This window comes from Panicum virgatum, chromosome 3N, assembly GCF_016808335.1.
Source record: "Panicum virgatum strain AP13 chromosome 3N, P.virgatum_v5, whole genome shotgun sequence".
NCBI lineage: Eukaryota > Viridiplantae > Streptophyta > Magnoliopsida > Poales > Poaceae > Panicum > Panicum virgatum.
Window position 1 is genome coordinate 20,891,087 of NC_053147.1, and position 19,304 is coordinate 20,910,390.

A 19,304-nucleotide genomic window follows, 5' to 3' on the forward strand; every position below is an offset into this window, starting at 1 on the left:
TTGGCGCCGTCTGCAATGCAACGTGAGATCTCAATCTACCAACCCATTCATTTTGCTCTGCAATCTCTAGATGTTTTCTTTTTCAGTATTAGGATGAATTGTACATCTTTTACACACTATTCGATCCTTTTTTTTCGGGTGACACACTATTCGATCCTAAATGCAAACAACCACAACCCACAAAACTATAACCCCCCCCCCCCCCCCCCCCTGCATTTCTGCATTCGCCAAACAAGATAACAATGGAGCCAATAAATGCCACTCTAGTACTCTAAGATATACATTTCCTGTTATGATAAGTAGAAGGCACAGCCTTCTACCGACCCTCAACCATGGTGATGGTCATGCTGTCCACAATGCTGCAGTCGGGCTTGCTCCACGACGTGTCTTCGGCGGCGGCAGCAGTTCTTGCAGCAAAGCCTGGCTGCTTCGGAGTTGGCAACGAGGCAATGTCAGTGCTGGCCAACATCATCAGCACCTGGGACATCAGGGGACGGTCGTCGGGGTTCTCTTGCACACACAGAAGCCCTACTTTGAGGCATTTATGCACTTCATCTGAGTCGAAGGAGCCATTCAGATTTTCGTCTACTAAATCTAGGCCCTTCCCCTCATTCAGTAAGCTCCAGGCCTGGTGAACATTCAGAAAGTTACTAAATTGATACTAAGTTAAATTCAGTAATTTAAATAGTTACTGGATGGAAGCTCACATGTGCTAGAAGGTTGAGGTGGCCAGAGTAGCTGTAGACACCTCGGTTCCTTTTACCAGCAATGATTTCCAGCATTATAACACCAAAGCTAAATACATCTGATTTCACCGAAAACACTCCATCCATTGCATACTCCGGGGCCATATAACCGCTGCAGAAAGCCATGTAAATGTCATCATGATTAGGATATTACATTGCATCATCAATATTATATGATTGACATATCTGTCAAAACTCTGAGTTACTTACTATGTGCCAACTACTCTTAGAGTATTGATTTCTGCGTCATCACTGCCAAACATTCTAGCCATGCCGAAGTCTGAAATTTTAGGAGTCATCTCCTTATCCAGAAGAATATTGCTTGTCTTCAAGTCTCTGTGGATGATTCTATATCTCGAGTCCTGGTGAAGATACAGTAAACCTCGGGCAATTCCCTCAATTATACGGTATCGTGTTTGCCAGTCAAGTAGCTTGCTCTTGGCTGTGTCTGGTAAAAAAGATAGGTTGTTATTTCTTCCTTGATAGATTTGTAAATTCGTTGCAAAGAAAGGTTAAGGGCATACCAAATAGAAAGTAGTCCAAGCTTTTGTTTTCCATGAATTCATATATAAGTATCTTTTCTGGTCCAGAAATGCTGCACCCAATCAGTCGAACAAGATTCCGATGCTGGAGTTTAGCTATCAACAAAACCTCATTCTTGAATTCCTCAAGACCTTGTGTTGATGTTCTTGAAAGTGTTTTAACTGCTATTTCTTGTCCATCCTCAAGCTTACCCTGTAGTTATGAAGTCATGCATTTCCAGTCAGACATGAAGTGAGAGTAAGTCTAAAATTCTTTCAATAAAAAAATGAAACATTTTAACTATCAGGGATTTAATTTAATACATTGTTAACATGAAAGAACATTCAATTTGGAAATACTTGAAAATTTTGTGCTTGCTGGTGATGTTAAATTTAGTTAGCAGTTGAGCCATCCTGTTCCACTTTGAACCATTTCAAAAATTTATGATGTGACTGCACTGATTTGTACCTTGTACACAGGCCCAAAGCCGCCTTCACCGAGCTTGTTCTCAGTTGAGAAACCCTCTATGGCCTTTGCTATTGTCTCGTAATCATACAGTGGCAGCTCCAGATCATCCCCATGGTTCTTTCCTTCACTGCCCACCATACTGCGTGAACCAGCTCTCCATGTGCTTGCTCCTATAGAAATGCAAAAATTAGAATTGCGCCAGCCAACAATGTGTCACTTATTTTGTCTTTTTTTTCTTAATACATTTGTACTTTCAAATAGATATTTGTTGTCCCTTTAGGCGAGTTCAACAGTCTGTAGTGATTATATGTCACCTGGTTTTCTTGCTTTGTTTTTCTTTGCTCTCCATATGAAACCTGCGATTGCTAGAAGAATTGCTAGTGAAGTTATGCTGACGACAACTGCAACCACAATATTGACCTTCTTCTTTGACTTGCTTACTGAAGCTGCACAAGAAATCATAAAAAAGTAAGTTTGATCACAGACTTGGGTATACCTAGCCTGGAAAATAGTATACATAATAATATAAAGCTGTTTATGAATTGTGAGTGTTACAGTTTCTGATAAATATGTAAACATTGATAGGGCTCTTGAGTGAAGAGTATTGCCTAGACAGTAGCCCTGCATATTGCTAATGTTAACAATGAAAGATTCATGATTAATCCACCATGGTATCTGAATCTAGTAATATTATTATTCAATGATCCATTTTTTTTAGGAATATGGCAGGTGCTCTGCTTTTGCATTATAGTAGGAAGCAAAGTATGTCCAAAAGGTTACAAAAAAAAGGAAGACTATATTACAGCAATTACAGATCAATCAACTACTCTTCCTTTGTGCTCGTGCTAATTGAATATCATGAAGGTCTTGTGTGATGACCTCTACTAGTTGTGACGGCCTCTGTGCCTTGTTTTTTTTTCTCGAACACGTAGGAGAGCTGCGCATCATTATATTAAGAAGAAAAGGGAGCCCCCCCCCCCCCCCAAAAAAAAGTTACAGTTGAAAAGGGGCTGTAACCCCCCTAAAAACAACTATACTGACTTGTCTCAATAAAAACAAACTAGACCGGGACTGGACCAAAAAACTATCTAACTATCTCTAGGCGCCAAGGCGAGGAGAAAGGATATTCTTCTAGCCCCAGCCCAGGACTTCAAGGGTGGTCGAGATGATGTTAGAGATACTTAGGAGAAGCTCCATCAAACACACATCGATTGCGGTGATTCCATAAGTTCCAGGCTCCCAGAATTATGATGGAGTTTAATCCATTAAGGACCTGACCAGACACCCTGCCACTTGCATTCGCCTACCATTCCTCAAAGTTTTCATCCTCAAGGTTTGGAGCCAGCACTTGTAAGCCAAATCTCTGCAGAATAGAGAACCACAGCTGGCGAGCAAATGCACAAGAGACTAAAAGATGGTCAATTGTTTCCTGAGCTTGGTCACAAAGTGGGCAGGCAGCAGGATGTTGTAACCCTTTTCTTGCCAAATGGTCTGCTGTCCAGCATCTTTTGTGTGCAGCTGTCCACAAGAAAAACTTGCACTTGCTAGGGGCCCAACTTCACCATATTCTCTCCCAAGGACCAAACTGAATAGCTCCAATGAAAAGAGCTTCATATGCCGATTTTGTGGTGTACTGGCCAGTAGTGGAAACTTTCCAAATATGAGTATCTTCAACATCTGGCTGCAGCTCAACATTTGAAAGCAACTCCCATAGATTAATGTATTCAATTAGGACCTGTACTGTGAGTGCACCTCTTATGTCAGAAACCCTTTTTGTAGAGCATCCTTTTGACTATTGTGCTGCATGATACAGGATTTATGGGATCTAAATGAAATAGGTCAACAGTATGATACTCAGATCTGAAATGGTGCGATGGAAAATTGCTCACTCATTGCCGCAAAGCTTTCTTATTCGTGGATTGGATAATTCTGTTGCATCAAACGATTTATGTAAAGTTTGCTTGTCGAAAGCTGGATATCATGGGTTCAACTACAGTTGGTGGCCGTGTTCTTCCCAAATACCAACCTCATAAATCTCTGGTCTAGGTTTTAAATATGAACACAGCATACAACACACAAGGCAAGGGTGGTCCATGCCTACCCTGAACCATGGCAGTATAAAAAAAACTCGGCCGGTGGGGTAACCCACGGTGTTATATTAAGAAGAAGATCCGTCCAAAGACCGACCGAGAAAACCCCCCGAACCCCGGCTCTTTACTGACCTTGGGTCTGCTGACCCGTTACCTGGGCTGGGACCGCAACGAGCGTACTACCGTAACACCAGGCCGGGTCGCACAGCCCAAGCCATCAGGAGCACAGCAAGGGTTTTTTTTCCGCAGACAGGGAAATCCGCCCCCACCCTACCTGCGGGTGCCACCGGTTGTGCCACAGCCAACTGGGCTAACAAACTTTGGCTGAACCATGGCAGTATGAATATGGAAAAAGGCAGTTCATGATATTGCAATGGAAAGAGAAACCGAATGTTATCACTGTCGGCACGCCTTGGTCCAATGATGTCCTTCTCAACCAAATTATCAGCACGATGGTGTGCCGGTCCTGACTGAGGAATGGGTCCAGTTCCATGTGGTGAACTAAGTGGCATGTGCCAATGAAATTTTACCAATTGTGAGAAGGATTTATCCACATACATAATGGCACTAATAGTGGAAACAGTCAAGCAGATGCTGCAATGCCCATGCAACTAGGGAGTGATGATCTGCAGTTAATGTTTGGTTTCCATACACAGTATTCAGCAGGAAGGGGACAGAGAAATTTACCTGTGGCCAGCCTCTAAATCATGTGACGGTGCTAGAAAGCAGAGGGAACGACAATACCATCTTGACCCCAGAAACAGCACTGCCCTACCAAACGACAGAACCTAGTGTGCACTTTGGATTTGAGTATCACTTTCTACCTGTTGGTTCTAAAGGAAATAGCGCCATTTGTGAAGGTAATAACTAGTCCTGGTATGTTGATTAACGGTTGTTGCATACTTTAGTGACATTTGTGACTTGTTCTTTCTTTTGATGCGTATGATGTTAGTCCTATTTATTAACTTTTGATAATTTTGTTGTTGCAGCCTTGCAGGGGATCTATTGCCTTTTGCTGAGTTCCTTTGAAGAAATTTAATTGCTTTGTCGTCTTATTAAAATTGATTAAATTGCAATAGTATTTCCTTCACCAGTCTTAGCGCAATTGTTAAACAAGCAACACACAGAATTAGCACACTGTTTCTACTGGATGTGATGCTATTCATATCGCAGCATAAATTTCTGTGCTCCTTTAGTAGATTATTAGTATGTACGAAGAAGGAAAAGACATGACACATAGTCATTCATCTTGAAAAAAAGGCACCTTCATAATAAAACAACTATGTGGGTTTCGGCTAATACTGGGTCTTATTATGCAACTTGTTATAGATCTTTATGACCTAATTAAATGCAACACTAACATCCCTATGTCAAGCGTTTTAGGGGGGAAAAAAGAAGATTTCCAGAAAGATCAGTTCATGCACATAGCAGAACTAGTGCTTAAAAATTGTCAATGGTGTTGTGTGCCCATATAGTTAAGATGATCTTAAATACCAAACAAAAAAAAATATCCTCCTGCTCTCTGGCAGCACTTTTGCAGGAAAGCACCATGATGGTAGTGCTAGACTGCTAGGATGCTTGTGCACTGTAGTACCAAGCTTCAGAGCCAGCATCAGGCATCAGCATGTGACATTTCCAGAACTTTGGACTTATTATATTTTGTATTGAAGCAGATTCTTCTCTCTTATGGTTTCATACTTCTGTGTCAGGTTTCGGAGCAACTACTATCCCATGGATAAAATAACTATTCTGGGTGTGTCCATCCATGCTCAGCTATCGGATGATTTAATTTCTGCTGAACATGGGGCACGCATACATGATGTTTTCAGGACTTAATTGCAGCACCTTTTTGTCCGGTGCAGACAGCTCAACATCTTCCATACGAGCTCCATTGTTCACTATTAACCTGAGGTATTTCAGGTTTATCATTTACCAATCTATCACATTTTTAACTGAACATGCAAAATTTCACAAATTTTCTCTCTCTTCTAGCTAAATATAATGCATATATCTAGTAAATGGGTATCCCCATAGCTACAAAGCCATTTCCTCTTTCCTGCGTTGCTTTTGGTGGTTTCTTTGTTGGATTGAACCCCTAAAGAGAACAGTCGAGTCAAAACACCTCTCCATGGGTTCCTCATGCCCTGCCAGTTCAGCGCACACCAACCTCATGTGAAAACCACATCTACATCCACAATCCAGGACCACATCCACTCTGCCAATTCATTGTTGACTAGTTGGTCCAATGCCGAATTGCCGATCCATTGTTCTCAGTGTCTCATTATTGTTCATAAAAGGTACCCAAGAAAACCCTACCAATCACCATCAGTGTTGCCAAATTTGTACTCGTGCATCACAATATGAGGTTCCTCACCGGAAAGAACAGGGCGCTTTTAGATGAGATGTGTCGTCGTTGACTTGCACCGCCGCAACACGGGAACATCGTGCCGGCATCTTCCTGGTGCAAAGGAAGAACCGTGTGAAGGGCTGGGACCTGGAACTGGGAGGAAGATGCTGCTGGAACAGTCTTTCAGCATCAGCTGGCAGCAGCACACCACTACGAACTGAAACTGACATGCTGTTTAGCATCGTCGGAGTCAATCTTACTGTGTTCGGATCATGTGCAGCGGTGCGGGATTCAGAACTGTGGGCATGCTTGATCATGACAGGCACCAGGATAAAAGGTCTTCACAGGAGGGCCAGAGTTGCTTGGAATGGAATCTATTTCATTTCATCAATGTTAAGTCACCACCAGTCATGTGCCTATCCTCCCCCCCCCCCCCCCCCCCTGCGTTCGTTGGGCTGCACCATCAGCATCAGGAGACACCGGCGGGGATGGAATTGCTTAGACGCGCCTAGAGCATCTGGAAGAGAAAGACCTGCCTAAACGCTGGGAATTGGAACCTGACCTGATTCAGGTGCCCAAGTTCAACTCGTACCCAGCTCGATCGCTCAGTGTACGTCGATTTCATTCGCAGGTCGTGCTCTCACTCTACCCGTCTGCGTCAACAGCGGACCTGTGACTTACATTTGTATGGCATACGTGTACACTGTGCAATGAAGGTGCAGGAGAATGTGAGACTACTCTTCTGGCGTTGTGGTCCAAAACTTTCTTTTGCTGATCGAGACTGGAACTTGGCTGGGTATAAGGATTGTGCTGTTGGTATGGCTACGATCCACGAATGCAGGTTGCTACTGTCATCTGACATTAGCCAATGTTGACGGCAGAGGATATGCTTCCAATGACAGTGACACGAACTGAATGGGAGAAAGACAAGGGTCTATCTACCTATACGTTGATGCTCCTTTGGATACTGTTTGATGGGGACGAACAACATAGATGCTAGAATATCGCTCTATTCAGCTGGCTTGTCAGTAGCCATCAGTATTTTTCTCTCACATCAAATCAGCATCAGCCAGACAGTAGTACTATTATCTTACAACAAATCAGCACCAATTACCAACTACAACAAGCGAGAAGAAACTAAAGCATAGCCTAGATCAGATGCTGCTAACGAGGCTAGTCTTTTTTTAGTTGGTATAGCCTGAGTGATTCTGTGCACACTGTAAAAGGGTAAAAGGTGGTCAACTGAATTGGCTGGAACCAAGTTTTTCACCCACCAAAATGCATCATCGTGCGGGAGGACGGAATAAAAAAAAATTTATGACGGCAAAGAGGATCTAAGATTGTGCACGTGTGTACGTACAGAAAGACGAGGTGGTGGATGGATAGATGGATGGAGGTGCGCAAGCAACGTACCGAGGTCGGCGGCGGCGAGGCGGAAGTAGAGGTCCTGTCCGAAGCCCGGGTAGACGCGGAGGTCGTCGAGGCCGCCGGTCCACGTGACGCAGCCGCGGCGGCCGGGCTCGCCGGTGAGGTTGGCGCTGGCGTAGGCCGTGCAGGAGCAGTTCCTCAGGCACCGCTGCCGGCACTGCTCCAGGCTGGCGTTGAAGTCCACCGTCGCCCGCGTGGTGTCGGGCACCTTGGCGTGCGGTAGCACCGCGAATCCGTCGGTGCGGCTGGCGCAGTCCAGCGGCGTGGCCCGGGCGCAGCCGTCGCGCCCGTCCCGGAGCGCCCACGTCGCCGGCGACCGCGGCGCGAAGCCGCGGAGGCAGGAGCAGGGCGGCACCGCGCCGGGGTCGCACACCCCGTTGGGCCCGCACGGCGACACGGCGTCGCACTGGTCCTTGGGCGCGTACCAGTAGAGGCTCCACGCGCGGGCGGCGTCCAGCCACGTCCACCGCTGCAGCAGCCCGCCGCCGGCGCCCGTGCTGTTGAGCGCCAGCCGCGACACGACGCTGGCGGGGACGTGGAAGCTGTAGGTGGCCTCCTGGCCGTCGTTGACGAAGCGGAAGCTGAAGCCCAGGGACTTGTAGGTGACGGTGTCCGGCACGCCCGTGAACTGCACGCCGTCCCAGGGGCCCGACCGCCACACCTTGGCGGGCCCGTTCCAGACGAACACCTCCGGGTCGCCGGACGTGTCCATCGCCGCCACGACGGGGCCCAGCGACGGGTCGGAGGGGCTCGCCCACGCCGTCAGCGTCATGTTCTTCCCCGCCGCGAAGTCCACCCCGAGCCGCATCCCCGGGAGGAGCGTGTCGGTGGGGTGGTCGAACCCCTGCCACGCCACGCGTCCGCGCTGGTCCGACACCACCAGGTTGCCGTCGTCCTGGATCCGCGCCTCGCACGCGCCCTCCGCCGCGCCGGCCGGCGGGGACGCCGACCACACCACGGTGCCGTTGGCGTCCGCGATGGCGAGCGCGCAGCCGGTGGGCGACACGGAGAGCATGGCGCCGGCGGCGCCGCGGACCGGGTCGGCGCGGTTGGCCACCCAGACGACGGTGCGGACGGGCAGCTTAGCGTACCAGACCCCGACGTAGGTGTTGTTGGAGCCCGGCGGGGAGAAGAAGCCGAGCGCGAAGCTGCCGGTGCCCGACGAGACGAGCGTGTCGTTGCCCCGGAGCGGCTGGCCCGGCACGATGGTGTCCCTGGCTCGGGAAGCCGCGGGGAGAGCCAGCAGCAGCAGCAGGAGCAGAAGACCCACGGCGAGGCGGAGGCGGTGGTTGGGCGCCATCGCGGCGAGGTGGAGGTGAACTAGCGCAGCAGCAGCCAGCAGCTAGCTCTCTGGTCGACGACAGGTTGACAGCATCTCGTGTAGTGTGGTCAGGTTCAGGTATGCCAATGGGACGCTGCAGTTTTGTTTCCAGCGAAGTGGCAGATCTGGGCTCTGCAAGGGATTGATCTGCTTTTATGGGAAAGAGTTCAGGCCCGGCCCGGTGCTTCTGAAATCTTAACTGGGCTGTGTTGGTCTCGCGGAGTTCTATTCAAAGTGAGCCTCGTTCAGTTGGGCCACGAATGTCACCTCACCCCAGAATTGGCCCACGCAGTCGGGATGAACGAGCTCGATTGATCAAAAAAAAAAAAAATGATGCTCGCCTGTCGGTCGACGATGTACATATCGACCTCATCATTTCCACCTCTTTGTCGGTGACCACGAACTAGAGTCCTAGAGATCTACCATGCCTTAAGCAGATGGTCCCAGGCTGGCCGTCTGGCCGGCGGCCGAAAGAGTGGGGAGCAGAGCTCGCCGCGAATGATGGATGGGGCGGACACCAGACAGCCTTGCGGCCGAAGCCACACACGACGGCACGAACTTCCATCCATGAACGCATCACGCTGATGCGCCGTGGCCCTGTCCTCCTCGGCGTCGAGGATCCTCCGGCGGAGAAGCCAGAGCAGGGTGCAGGTGTCGCGCGGATCGCCGCCGGAGTGGTTCTTCTCCGCCGCCTCCGACCGCCATCATTGACGCGGCTGCTTTACTGCAAAGATACTCCCGGATGATGAAATGCTAGCTCCAAAGGAGAAATGAATGCTCCGGCCTGCACGCCGGGCCCGCCATGCAAAAGACCCACAGCCGCTCACCGATCAGTAGTCTGTTCTCTGTTCCATGGCCTCCCAAATCTTTGTCTGAAAATGGCAACCTCATCGTGCAGCTGAATACAGTGGCCGCCGGTGGGCTGCAGCTTCCAGAACCATGGCCGTGTCAGTCGCCGTCAGGGGTTTTGGTGGCGACAGCGAGACCACGGAGGCATCCTGACCTAACTGGAGACGAGTCGGGCCTTCTCCGGAGCACGGGGTCTTTTCTTTTTAGATCCCCAATAACACCTGCAGAAATTATAAACACTTGTCCGCTAAGAACTTGCTGTGTTCCGAAGGAAGCTCCAGAAACAGTTCATTACCTGCTGCTGAAAGTGCTTAAACTGTTAATGATGATGTGTTGATGTGCCGTGGAGTGCCGACGGCCTGACGTGGCGCCCGCCACGCTGGATGACACCTGGCGCCACGTCACCCGCACGCGAACCCGGGCCGCTGCTCTGCTCCTATAAATATTCTTTGTCCGCTGCCCCTTGCCTGCACGCTGCATTTCTCGAACCCATTAAACAAAGACAAAGGCCAAGCCTCCGCGTCCCTCCAGATCTCAGATCCGAAGAGCTCCGGCCCTTCTCCAATGGCGGTCAAGGTCTACGTCGTGTAAGTATCCGCGGCACCCGCCCTGTTCATCTTTTTTTTCTCTCTCTCTCTCTCTCTCTCTCTCTCTCTCTTTACGAACTATGAAACCGCCGATGCCTTCGGATCAAACTGAACCGCGTGCTGCTGAACTCAGTTGCTTGGAAGAAAATTCCTGTGCTGGGAGTATTTCTTTTCTGAAAAATTGCTCTCCGCGACCTCCATGCGCCCAGAAGGTTTCAGTTCCGATCGTTGCCACCGTGTCCAGGATCAATGGACCTGAGGTACTTGGGGAGGGTTTAGTAGACTACTGAATAGTTTGGGTTTCAGTTCTTGCCTGTCGATGTCTCCATCTCAACGGTGGGTTAGGTCAGATGCCTTGATTGATGGAGGCCTGCCCCAAACGGTGGTGGGAACTTTTCATGGGCTGTTGGCTTTAGGCTAATCCCAGTGGAGGATTACATATTGTTGTTTCCAAGATAGCCATGTAAGTAAAAGGACTATGAAACTATGTTTGAAACACCCTCTCCCAATGCATAATTTCATGTTGTGGTTTCATAGGATCTATGTTACATTTAATTTCAAGACTCATAGTGTGTTGGTATTCGTGTATCTTCTTAAGTACTATGACATGTCATCATATAATCCTAAATGACATGCTAATTAATATATATGAAATCCCTATGAAACTCCCATTGGGAGTGGCCTTACTGAATCTTTTCCTCTTGTCGTGGGAAATGCTGATAGATTTTTAGGCTGAATGTACTGGCGATGCCACGAGTGTTCTTGCAATGATTTAAAGAAGTTCTGCGGCGTCTCTTTAGTAATGGTGCCTCACACAGCATCACTAGTATTAGTGGGACTCACGGCGATTTGATTCGGTTTCTGTTATCATGGACGGTTGCTTTGAAAAACATTTGATTTAGTCGTGTATGACATCTTTACCAACTCCCTGTTCCCACCAGCTGGTAAAGATGTCATACATGACTAATAAATCAAATGTTTTAAAGTTTTTTAATGTTTTTGGCCAAAAACATTTAGCGGTGCATCTTTTATTTTTATCATACTGCAAGTTAGAGTAGAACTCAACATTTAAAAAGTTAACTGCACTCAAGACTAATCTGTCACTACAAGATCAATTTTGTACATGGGTTCCGCTGGCCGCCTATTGCTACAACTAAACTGCATTTCCCTCTGTTTTAACTTAAATGCATCCGTGGATTTTTCTACTATTTTGTTCTGTTCATGTGAGTGCAATTTGTATCATTTATTCGAGGTGGAAATCCTAGAAAAATAAAACCTGCCCTAAAATTAGAAGGAATCCTTCAATGTTCCATTGTCTCCAGATAAAAGGATTTTAAGTGTCCTAAAATTGCCTTCTGTAAAGAAGTAATTTTCACATGCTCATAGAGGTGGAACTGTAGTACAATTTCAAACTAACCTAAAACTACAATTAAAGCGTGTCCTAAACTGCTTATTTTCACATTTAATAATGCTAGCTTGTTCCAGTTTATATTCCTTTCAGTGATCAACATTCATCAGTACTGCTTACATAAACCCCATTCCTATTAAACTTTTGATGCCGTTGTTTCTGTCTGTATATGCAGAGCTTCTAGAACACCTCAATGATACATTACTTTTGTTTCATGGGCAATTATGAAATCCACGGATGCCTTTTTCTGTTTATGTGGATTTTCCACTACAGCAGTACAATCCCACTCTGTCTTCGGATGGGCATGCATGTTTGCTACCTCTTGTTGCTTCCCACTTTCACATCAGCACATGCACATGGACCCTTTACTTGATGCACAAATTTTCATCTCTTTCTTATTTGCATCGTGAACCCAAACGATTGCATAACTAATAGTCTAATATTGACCATGAAGTTCATTGGTCTTCTGAATATTTGAACTTAAGTACAATTCACCATGACACATACTTAATTATTTGTCTCCTCAGGCATACTTGTTTGTTTAGTTTTGGGTGCATGGATCCTGTTATTGGTAAACATCAGTGTATCTGTTAGTCCACATCACATTTCTTTAGTTGAGGTCACATGTATATGACAGCTTGAAAAGGTAAACAACCACTCTAATATCGTTTAATATAAGTAATAATAATTCTACCATGTCTTAAATCTTTCTGCCAGAGTGGGATTGTCCAACTACCGAAAAAGCGAAAGCATCTAGAAACCTTTGAATAAAAGGATGGGTAACACTTGTCTCTTTCTAGGACATCTTTACACCTAAATACCAAATTGACACTTGAAATATATTCTTCTGCCAATGTTATTGGGGAACATTACTTTACAGAATATTTAACATCTTTGCTGAAGTAGTTGAATCATATACTGGTGTGAAGTTATGGGCCTTCCAGGTTCAAAAAAAAAAAGTTATGGGCCTGCATGACCGATTTTTTCATTAGGTTCTACTCCACTTACGGGCATGTTGCCAAGCTATCTGAGGAGATCAAGAAAGGTGCTGCCTCTGTCGAAGGCGTGGAGGTGAAGATATGGCAGGTCAGTCTCAACATCCATGTAGTATTGTACGAGTAGTTGGCAACACTGCAACAATCTCTGGTTTCTAATGGTCATTCTAGCCTGCATGCTTGGCGATTGCCATTCTGCTTCTGATGACTGATGAGCCATGTCAAAACAACAAAATTCATGCCGACAGGTCCCTGAGATTCTGTCCGATGAGGTGCTTGGCAAGATGGGCGCGCCCCCGAAGACGGACGCGCCGATCATCACGCCGCAGGAGCTCGCGGAGGCGGACGGGATCCTCTTCGGGTTCCCCACGCGCTTCGGCATGATGGCCGCGCAGATGAAGGCCTTCTTCGACGCCACCGGCGGCCTGTGGCGGGAGCAGAGCCTGGCGGGCAAGCCCGCCGGCATCTTCTACAGCACCGGCACCCAGGGCGGCGGGCAGGAGACCACGCCGTGAGTCGTCTCGCTGAGACTGACCTCTCTCCTCCTCCTCCATCTCCGCCGTACCCCGCGTCGCACAGGAAGTGATCGGCGATCGATCACGCCGCGGATCGGAGCGGATGGGGACAGCCGGGTAGTAGCATGTGATGCGCATGAGTGCTGACGTTTTCCCTTGGTCAGGCTGACAGCGGTGACGCAGCTGACGCACCACGGGATGGTGTTCGTGCCGGTGGGGTACACGTTCGGCGCCAAGATGTTCGGCATGGACAGCGTGCAGGGCGGCAGCCCGTACGGCGCCGGCACGTTCGCCGGGGACGGCTCGCGGTGGCCCACGGAGGCGGAGCTGGAGCACGCCTTCCACCAGGGCAAGTACTTCGCCGGCATCGCCAAGAGGCTCAAGGGCGGCTCCGCCTGATCTCGCTCGCGCGCCATCCATCATCACCGGCGGCGGCGTGGCGAACCGGCGATCGCCATGCGTGGCCGTGCCCATGCTCGCGCGTAGCTGCGCCTACATAGTTACACATCCTGTGCGGCTGTGCCCCCATCTACAAATAGCTTGTTCTTGTGGATCTCGTTCGCCACTCTATAGGACAGCGTGTGATTTGCCGGTCTTATTGTGGTCTTGACTGCTCGTGGATTGGATTTGGTGGGATCCGGATTGTGCATTTGTGCTTGGTATACAATGGTATGATCGTTTCACTTTGTGATCTTTTATTTGTCTTCTTTTTTGAGCTGTTCGTAGACGAAATGAAATCATACAATAATCCCTTCCAGCCCACTAGAGATGAAAGAAACACCTTGCTGGTTTCGGCCCAAGTACCAGCCCATGTCTTTTAAGATTTGGAAAAAAAAATCCTATTTACCTCCCTAGACGGTGGACCGAATTTATGTTTCCACCCTAAACTCGAAAACTTGATATTTTGGCTCCTCAGACTCCGGACAAGACCTCCTTCAGTGGGTTTTTTCTTTTTTCTTTTATATTTATTTTGGATAAATCTTTAAAAAAAGTATAGTAAATCACAAAAAAATATAAAACGGAAAATTCAATTTTGTTGGAATCCACATGAGTAGATCTATGCAGTCATATGATATCATATAATTTAGTAAAAAAATTTAAATTTTAGATATATACTTTTTTGTAATTAATTCATATCTACATTTTTCATGTCCAATTATGGTGAAATTTTATGGTAGGCTAGTAATTATATCCTTGAGTTGTAGCAAAAATTTCGTGTTCATTGGATCATGTATGCTTGAGCAACTGAAAAGTCTAATATAGCTTGGAATTAAACTCCTCAATCTATAACTCGGGCATACATAATCCAATGAGTATGAAATATTTACTACAGATCAATCATACAATGATTAGAACACCATAAAGTTTCACCATAATTGGACCACAAAAAATATAGATATGAATTAATTACAAAAAATAAAGTGCAACAATTTTTTTTACTAAATTATATCATGTTCATTGCATAGATATGCTCATGTGGAGTTCAACAAAATTAAATTTTCAATTTTATGATTTTTTGTGATTTATTATAATTTCTCAAATATTTATCCTAAATAAATATAAAAAAGAGGAAAACCAGTGAATGAGGTCATTTGTCCGGTATCGCGAGTCTGAGGAGCCAAAACACCCGATTTCCAAGTCCAAGGTTAAAATGTAAACTCGGCCCACAGTACAGTCCAGGTAGGTAAATAGGACTTTTTCAAAAAAGATTTTGTTGTGGAGACCCACATGATGTTTTGCCTCTGTTTAGTTTCATCCCTCAAGGGCTAAGGCTATGTCCACTTATGTTCGCAGACATGTTTTTAATTCCAAGGCCGGCTAAGGCTATGTGATACACTTATGTCTGTAGGCATGTTTTTAACTCCAAATATGCATATCAAGATTGCATAGATGATGACTAAAAAAACAAAGATAACGACAATACAACATATGAAGCTATGCAAACAGTCAACATCCCGCTATGCTACATATGTATACATAGCCCATTATATTGCAAGACTTATATAGATACATAATCATCAAAAGTATTCTCCCTCATGTCTTATATGTATGGGGGGGGGAGCAGAAAGGGGATGAACCAAACCATGATGAATTACTTGGTGCCCTTATACAATAATAAATCCACTATTCGGAGGTACGGTCAAAATCAAGGTGACATACGAGGGGGTTTATCAATTTCCCCAGAACGTATTGATTATTATTGATGAGATTATGCGTCACAAAAGGTACAACATAAAACTAGATGACAGTAACATTATAAGAAAACAGGTTCAGCTTCCTCGCTACTCGTAAGAAATAAAATGCTCGTTGACACATTATTTGGTAAAGAAATGGTGTTTTGTGGGATATGATATACCTCATTAATGCACAGAGAGTCATGAGAAATGATGAAATTATATTTATAGCCACACCAAATCGGAAGATATTCTTTTGGAAAGTTACTTTTACTGTTAATTATGCTAAAACATATATGAGACATAAAAAAAAGTTATTATATACTAGCTCCCTCTGATCACAGATATAAGACAGTTTTAGATTTGCCCAATATTTTTTTCAGGACTGACCATCAATAGCTTAAGGTTTAAAAGTTTTGCAACATAAAGTTAAAGCAACTAGATCCTTCATGATAAAGTACTATGATAATCTATAACTTATTCTATTTGAAATAATATATTTTGACACATACTGTTAGTTACTCAAAGTTTCACCTTATAGACCGTGTCATCAAATGGAGACCTGAAAACTATATTTTAAGAGAACTTGTATTATTTTTTGAAAAAATATTTTAAATATTAAAAGGTGCATTGGTGGTCAAAGTTTAAACATGTAATCCAAAATGACACTTACTTAAGAGCGGAGATACCAAGGGAGATATTATTATCCGTACTGCGAAAGATTTCAATTTACAAATCCTTTTTATAACTTTTCCAATGGGAAAACACAACACGCCAGGTAGGGTGTGGGGGTGGTAGTAAAGGCATTTTTCAATTTTAAATTAGTATAAGTTACACAATGTACTTGTTTACGAAAAAGGCTAACTGTTCACTATGCTTGCAAAGCTGACCTCTCCTTTTTGCTTCCAAGGTTTAGCACCATCCCACCATCCTCCACCCCAACCTGTGAATACAAAGATACTACCAAATAACACTATTATTTCTTTGGAAAGCTGCTTACTATGTACTACTGCAATAGCATATAGTTCTCTTTTGAACCTGCCCCCAACAAATATATCCATCTTGACCTTAGAATACTTATGTGTAGGCAAGTGCACCTGATCTTTTGTCTTCCCCTATTCTGATTGGATTTTTCATTCTATTCAATCCAACTAAACACCCTTATAACAGTGATCAGTCAGGTTTTATATTTACTGTTGCTTCAACACTACTGACATGAGAATACCTCTTACACAAATACCTGCCCTCTACCTAGGGCTACATGCATGTCTCTCTCTCTACCGAAATGTGCCCCCAAAGGTAGGGTGCCAGAACTCCGGCGCAGTCTCGCTCGCTGCCACCGCATAAGTGCTCGCCACCGGGACGAGGCACAACCCTCGGCTTCGCAGGTCCTTCGCCTCACGGCCCTCCTTGATCTGATAGAAAACCTTGTTAATTTAAGGAGAAAACTGAAATTTGTGCTTGGTACGAGGAATTAAGGAACGAAAAATCCGAATAACATCAATAATTCTGAATGTATAACGTTACACTAGAAATGATGCTTAATTAGGAACTGGCAATGTGTATACCTGTTGTTGCTGTAGCTGCTGCACAGGGCGTCCGCACCTCAGATACGGAGAGCTCAGGGACTGCAGGGGTTGGTTCATTAGCTCAAAACACACAAAAATTGCAGCTTGAAAAACATGCATTAATCATTAATTTCTTCATTCATTTGATCATGGTGAGCTTGAAATCCGTATACTTACTGCTACTTGATTGTGCAGAAACCTGATGTATTCGATGGCCTCGTGAAGCACCGATGCAGTATCCGTCTAAAAATCGGCAGATGCGATGGATCGAAAATGGAGATGCATCAGCTTGGAATGGGTTGTTTTCTCAAGCGAAATTCAAAGGATCGGATGACGAATAAGAGAGCAACCGAAATGGGGAAGAAAAATAGAAAAGGATACCTTTCCAAAAGGCGAGACCAGTTGCTGGAGCGCAGTGATTCTGTCCCCGAGCTTCTCTTTCCTCACCTGCCCGCGGGGAATAATCAAAAGCAATCATGATCCAATTGATGATTATCATGGCTAACGAGAATGTATATCTAGTAGCCTGAATTGCATGTTGAGCTGGAAATGAAAAGTTGTCCGGATAATTGAAGGTGGAAGATGATATAATCTCTCTTCCGATTGCGTCAGAGGCCGCCCGGCCGGTGCCCGGTGCACACCTTGAAGGTCGGCAAGGGAGACGGCGTCGCGATCCGGGGCTTCTTACTTCTCGTCGTCGCCAAGGAGCAAGTGTCCTGAACAGGTTCATCATTGGACTGCACCGGAGACCAAGCCGTCAGAAGAAACCCTAGCCGCTAGCCAGTAGTAGGTGAAGTGGCGGCGCCGGCCCCGGGCGCTGCCGACCCATGTCATACCTCGAAAGCTTTGTGCTCCAAGGCCTGCAAGAGAAGCGGCTTCGTCCTCGTCATCGGCGGCGCCGACGGCATGTCGCTGAAAGTCCGCATCGACGAACCAAAGAAGCCGGAGATGTGCTGCTGCTGCTGCTGCGAGAACGGCTTCGTCATCATCGGCGTCGCCGGCACGTCGCCGTAGCTGGAGTACTGTTTGTCCACGTACAGGGGCGCGCTCCGCGACGCCGCCGCCGCTGGTTCCACGGGCGCTACGCCGTCGACGACGTCGGGCTGTTGATCGAGCAGGAAGTGGCGACCCGCGTCGTCTCCGTGGAGTTGGAGGAGCGCGTTGAAGCTGTTCGTCGCCTCTGCACCAGCCGCTCTGCCGCTGCCGCCCCTGCCGCGCGAATCGCCACGCATCATGATCGCGCATGCAACCATGGAGATCGAAGACACGCACGACACGGCAAGTTGAGATTCTCAGCTTACATGTAGGCTTGCGTCCAATCCACCATGTGGGGGGCTGGATCGGCGAGGAAGGACGGCGGCGGCGAGGCGGCGGCGGCGGCGGCGCCGACGTGCAGCAGACTTGGCCGGAAATAATCCGTCTCGGTGGCACTCGTCGCCGGCGGCTCGGCGGCGTCCTGGTCCGTGGCCCGGACCGTCGAGCAGGCCGACGCGCCGCCGTCGTCGCCGGTACGCGCGGAGCTCCACCACTCGTCTGCCATGGGGATCGGACGATCAGCTTGCAGCTTGCTCTAGAGGGCCGGGACCGGGAGAGGCACGCGCCAGCGCCTCTTGTTGTACGCCGCTGTGGAATCTCGTCAGTCGCCGACGACGATGTATTTATCCCGAGTAGTTAGTGGTCGAGGGATTTGGCGCCGGTATTTGGTTCCCGGGATTGGAGTGAGAGTTAGCAACGTGGCGCACACGGTGGAGTAGTCTGTGATCGATCAGCTTGTGGAGGGCATGCAGTGCAAGGGGCGGGGTCTCTGACCTGTGATCGTGAGTTCTGAAGCTTCTGACCTTTGGGCTTCTTCTAAGTAGACGCATGGTTTGTGCGTGGTCGTGAGGCCCTTGCTTTTTGTTTGATTGGATTGGGACGGTATCAGGCTAAGGCTAGTCCTGTGCGTGTACAGCCACGCGCTCATGGTGTCGCCAAAGCGCAAGCACCGAGCACCGGCCGGGTCGATGAACAGTGCGGCCGGTGAAATTTGGAGATCCTAGTTGACACAGGGGACGGGAATGGGGCCAGCCCCAACAGAGCGGTCGACGATGGCGGTCGCCGCCGGTGCTGGCGGAGAAGGACGAAGGAGAGAGTGGCACCACGAATGGCCGGAGCACATGAACATTTAGGTTGAGATATCATCTGGGGATTTCAAATATTGCCTTGCCAAATGGGACATCTTGTGCCGTCCTAAAGACCAAGGGGACTTGGGATCTTAAATTTACAGTTGCAAAATAAATGTTTACT

General features: G+C 47.0%; 3 protein-coding genes across 4 annotated transcripts; 1 reads left to right on the top strand and 2 right to left on the bottom strand.

Annotated features, from left to right (window-relative positions):
• Nucleotides 1-237: 237 nt before the first annotated feature.
• Nucleotides 238-9,044, bottom strand: LOC120665013 (receptor-like serine/threonine-protein kinase SD1-8). Of its 2 annotated transcripts, none has more exons than XM_039944428.1 (7): nt 7,587-9,044; nt 2,051-2,182; nt 1,737-1,906; nt 1,271-1,481; nt 957-1,194; nt 708-858; nt 238-628 (listed from the first exon to the last, which is right to left on the bottom strand). In XM_039944428.1, exons 1-7 carry the CDS (start codon nt 8,899-8,901, stop codon nt 317-319), a joined length of 2,529 nt encoding a protein of 842 aa, XP_039800362.1. In that variant the 5' UTR covers nt 8,902-9,044; the 3' UTR covers nt 238-316. The 2 variants fall into 2 exon arrangements, with proteins under 2 accessions (XP_039800362.1, XP_039800363.1); XM_039944429.1 differs by having other exon boundaries at nt 957-1,188; nt 7,587-9,026.
• Nucleotides 9,045-10,203: 1,159 nt separating this feature from the next.
• On the top strand, nt 10,204-13,974 carry LOC120665014 (NAD(P)H dehydrogenase (quinone) FQR1-like). Its single transcript, XM_039944430.1, has 4 exons — nt 10,204-10,358; nt 12,759-12,852; nt 13,010-13,272; nt 13,441-13,974. Exons 1-4 carry the CDS (start codon nt 10,336-10,338, stop codon nt 13,673-13,675), a joined length of 615 nt encoding a protein of 204 aa, XP_039800364.1. The 5' UTR covers nt 10,204-10,335; the 3' UTR covers nt 13,676-13,974.
• A 2,149-nt stretch (nt 13,975-16,123) lies between these two features.
• Nucleotides 16,124-18,888, bottom strand: LOC120665015 (transcription factor bHLH112-like). The gene is made up of 7 exons (XM_039944431.1): nt 18,320-18,888; nt 17,855-18,227; nt 17,660-17,755; nt 17,400-17,465; nt 17,196-17,261; nt 17,019-17,078; nt 16,124-16,865 (listed from the first exon to the last, which is right to left on the bottom strand). Exons 1-7 carry the CDS (start codon nt 18,556-18,558, stop codon nt 16,728-16,730), a joined length of 1,038 nt encoding a protein of 345 aa, XP_039800365.1. The 5' UTR covers nt 18,559-18,888; the 3' UTR covers nt 16,124-16,727.
• Nucleotides 18,889-19,304: the final 416 nt, after the last annotated feature.

What these genes read in the sequence shown, in the direction of transcription:
- LOC120665013 (XM_039944428.1), bottom strand. Translation starts at nt 8,901, where the DNA reads ATGGCGCCCAACCACCGCCTCCGCCTCGCCGTGGGTCTTCTGCTCCTG. An exon ending in CCTCGCCGCCGCCGACCTCG is followed by an intron (nt 2,183 to 7,586) that starts GTACGTTGCTTG and finishes TTTCTTGTGCAG; the next exon opens with CTTCAGTAAGCAAGTCAAAG. An exon ending in AAACAAAGCAAGAAAACCAG is followed by an intron (nt 1,907 to 2,050) that starts GTGACATATAAT and finishes GCATTTCTATAG; the next exon opens with GAGCAAGCACATGGAGAGCT.
- LOC120665014 (XM_039944430.1), top strand. Translation starts at nt 10,336, where the DNA reads ATGGCGGTCAAGGTCTACGTCGT. An exon ending in TGGAGGTGAAGATATGGCAG is followed by an intron (nt 12,853 to 13,009) that starts GTCAGTCTCAAC and finishes TCATGCCGACAG; the next exon opens with GTCCCTGAGATTCTGTCCGA. An exon ending in GGCGGGCAGGAGACCACGCC is followed by an intron (nt 13,273 to 13,440) that starts GTGAGTCGTCTC and finishes TCCCTTGGTCAG; the next exon opens with GCTGACAGCGGTGACGCAGC.
- LOC120665015 (XM_039944431.1), bottom strand. Translation starts at nt 18,558, where the DNA reads ATGGCAGACGAGTGGTGGAGCTCCGCGCGTACCGGCGACGACGGCGGC. An exon ending in GATTGGACGCAAGCCTACAT is followed by an intron (nt 18,228 to 18,319) that starts GTAAGCTGAGAA and finishes TTCGCGCGGCAG; the next exon opens with GGGCGGCAGCGGCAGAGCGG. An exon ending in CTCCCTTGCCGACCTTCAAG is followed by an intron (nt 17,466 to 17,659) that starts GTGTGCACCGGG and finishes CCCCGCGGGCAG; the next exon opens with GTGAGGAAAGAGAAGCTCGG.